General features: G+C 37.9%; 1 protein-coding gene across 1 annotated transcript; it reads right to left on the reverse strand.

The window, feature by feature from the left end:
- Positions 1-7: 7 nt before the first annotated feature.
- LOC111653657 (C-myc promoter-binding protein-like) lies at positions 8-2,397 on the reverse strand. The gene is made up of 4 exons (XM_023404291.2): positions 2,284-2,397; positions 1,830-1,992; positions 1,674-1,738; positions 8-1,261 (listed from the first exon to the last, which is right to left on the reverse strand). Exons 1-4 carry the CDS (start codon positions 2,348-2,350, stop codon positions 1,125-1,127), a joined length of 432 nt encoding a protein of 143 aa, XP_023260059.1. The 5' UTR covers positions 2,351-2,397; the 3' UTR covers positions 8-1,124.
- Positions 2,398-2,638: the final 241 nt, after the last annotated feature.

Here is a 2,638-nt window from a genome sequence, read left to right on the forward strand (position 1 = left end):
TCTACACCATACAGTGAAGACCAAAAAGAAATATACAAAATACTAGAATCAAATATTCTGTACAATTTTATAGATCTGTTTCTGTGTCAATACATTAATTTGTTTATCAAAAATTGTGTTGATAAAACCAACAGAAATGTATTTTTCAGTTTTTATCTGTCACCTGTTAGTTTGATTGTACTGTTTTTAAGGAAATGTATCCTTGGTGGTCCCTTATAACACAGAAATTATTCAGTCCTCACTTTAAAAAAGGTATTGCTTAAAAACTGTAAATAAAACATATAAGTGTTACTCCCTTTTTGGGTTCTTTTGGTACATTGTACAAAAAAGGATACATGAATAAACATTGTGCATATACATTAATTGAGTTCTCCCTTTTTGATTCGGAAGCAATAATATGTTTTATACTTTTTTGATGTTATCATCTAGTTTAGTGTATTCAGGCATATGAGCATGGCAATGCCAGGTTTACAGGGTGCAGATGAGGAACAATTTCTTTTGTGAACTGCATGTAATGGAAATATTAGACAGTACAGTAAATCCTGCAGCTGCCAAATAGAAAAGTCACTTGAGCATAGGCTGCTGGGCCACAGCGTTATGCTAATGAAAATGAAAAGCCAGAGCTCATCTTGTCTAAGTGCTTTGTAAAAACATGAACGTCTAAGAGCAAGTACTTATTATACACACACTCAACAACAGTCTTAACAAGGTCACCAGGACCACTGAGGAATTTAGACAACGTGATCATACACTTACTTTTACATACTTACTCACAGCTTCAACAGAAACAAAGTCATAAAATAGACTGTATATTAACTGTACAAACATTTTACTATAGTTATACTGAAAATACAGTGGAACTTTCTAAATATTTACAAAGACAAGGCTTGTCATTCCATGCCTCTCCCTGCCTCTCTGCTCTAACAGTATACATGAAACTCATGGCAGTTGCTTCACATTATTAAGTGTCATTTTCCAATTGTGCTTTAAAGAGCTCTGTGCTTCAGTCAGGTGAGCAGGTCCTGAGGCTGAAGAGCAGTCCAAAGAAAATAAAAAAAAAGAGAACAGCAGCAGTGACCACAGTTTGAGGGGAAAACATAATGGGACAGAAGGAGAGAAGTAGTTTACAAACTGGGCTCCCTAAAAGTCCTCCTGCACTCCATGACCCCTGCTCCAGGGGGCCGGTCACAGTTGTGTGTCAGTTTAACCAGGTTGGGTGTGAGGCGATCATATGCCAACTTGTACTCCCGGTCAAAAGCATCTGCAATGAGATAATAATGAATTAAAAATGTTATTCACGTAGATATTCACTATCTGAGTTTAGTGTGTTAGCATGCTAACATCTATAATAATAGATTAGCACTATTAGCACATAATTAGCACTAAACACAAAGTACAGATGCGGCTGATGGGAATAGCATTTATTTTGAAGGATTTTTGCTTCAAATCAAAGTATTGGATAAATTGACATTTTGACCTGCTGGTGGCGCTAAAGAAAAAGCCAAGGGATCACCAAAGTCATTAGGATTCATTCTATGTGGACTATTGATATCTGTACCAAATTTCATGGAAATCCATCCAATAGTTGTTGAGATGTTTCAACTGTCCAACCAACGGACTGACATTACCAACCCATGCCACTAGCATGAATGAAAATAGGCTTTTGAACTCACTTATATTAATGTTGTTCTTCCCCAAGGCAACGAGAGCAAGGAACAATAAATCTCTGTAAAGGCTCCTTTTTGGAAGAAAGAAGAGAAACGCAATTAGACTTTCCATTCACATCATGTTCTCTACATGACTATACACTGACATCTTTATTTCCTCACCTCTGCCTCTTAAAACCCAGCTCCGGCCCCAGCAGCTGGATGATCTGGCTCATGGGTTGATAGACATCACTCTTTTTAATGCTTCTCACAAAACCCTGCAGTAGCTCCACGGTGAAGAGCTGGCCTTCTTCACACAGCCCCGAGCGAACCAGGGAATTGGCACCTGCAAAGAAGGAGAGATAAAAGTCACCCTGATCAAAGGTTCATTCATCTCCATCACTCAGAATCCAGTCTGAGAGTGCAGCGCTGATATAGGAGGCATGACTAATAGGAGTTCTGAACTGAATAATGCATGACTTTCTAGTTACTTCATATGCATTATTTAATTTGTATGTAAATATCTGACCTTAATCATTCTTGCCAGCGTTACCATGATTTTCTGAAAGTAATTTCACCTTTTGAAACATAATATACTTGACATCATTCTGTTAAAGTAAATGCTGAAATAACTTACAGTGTGTGTTCCACAGGACGTAGCAGGGCTGAACTTTGTCCTGGTGCAACTTCAGGTTGTCCCACATAATCCTCACCAGCACTTGCTTACTGTCCTCGGATGAAACGCTCTGAGGAGTCTAAAGGGAGTAAAATTAAGATTAATCCTTTATTCTGTATCTTACAGGCCCTTTGAGCAGGATGTTAGTGGATGTTATGTCTTTAAAAATACGTGGTTTTCATTTGTTTGCAAAAAATGAGTGAAAATATGTGCTGCTTTCATGCATTGCTGTTTGGACGGTGTCTTTTCTGAAACTACCACTAGGAGTCACCAAAGTCCCAAATGTTCACATCCTCCACATAAGAACTTTAAAACA

Source organism: Seriola lalandi, unplaced genomic scaffold, assembly GCF_002814215.2.
Source record: "Seriola lalandi dorsalis isolate HSWRI2012SDOR001 ecotype SW California unplaced genomic scaffold, Sedor1 jcf7180001974189, whole genome shotgun sequence".
Classification (NCBI taxonomy): domain Eukaryota; kingdom Metazoa; phylum Chordata; class Actinopteri; order Carangiformes; family Carangidae; genus Seriola; species Seriola lalandi.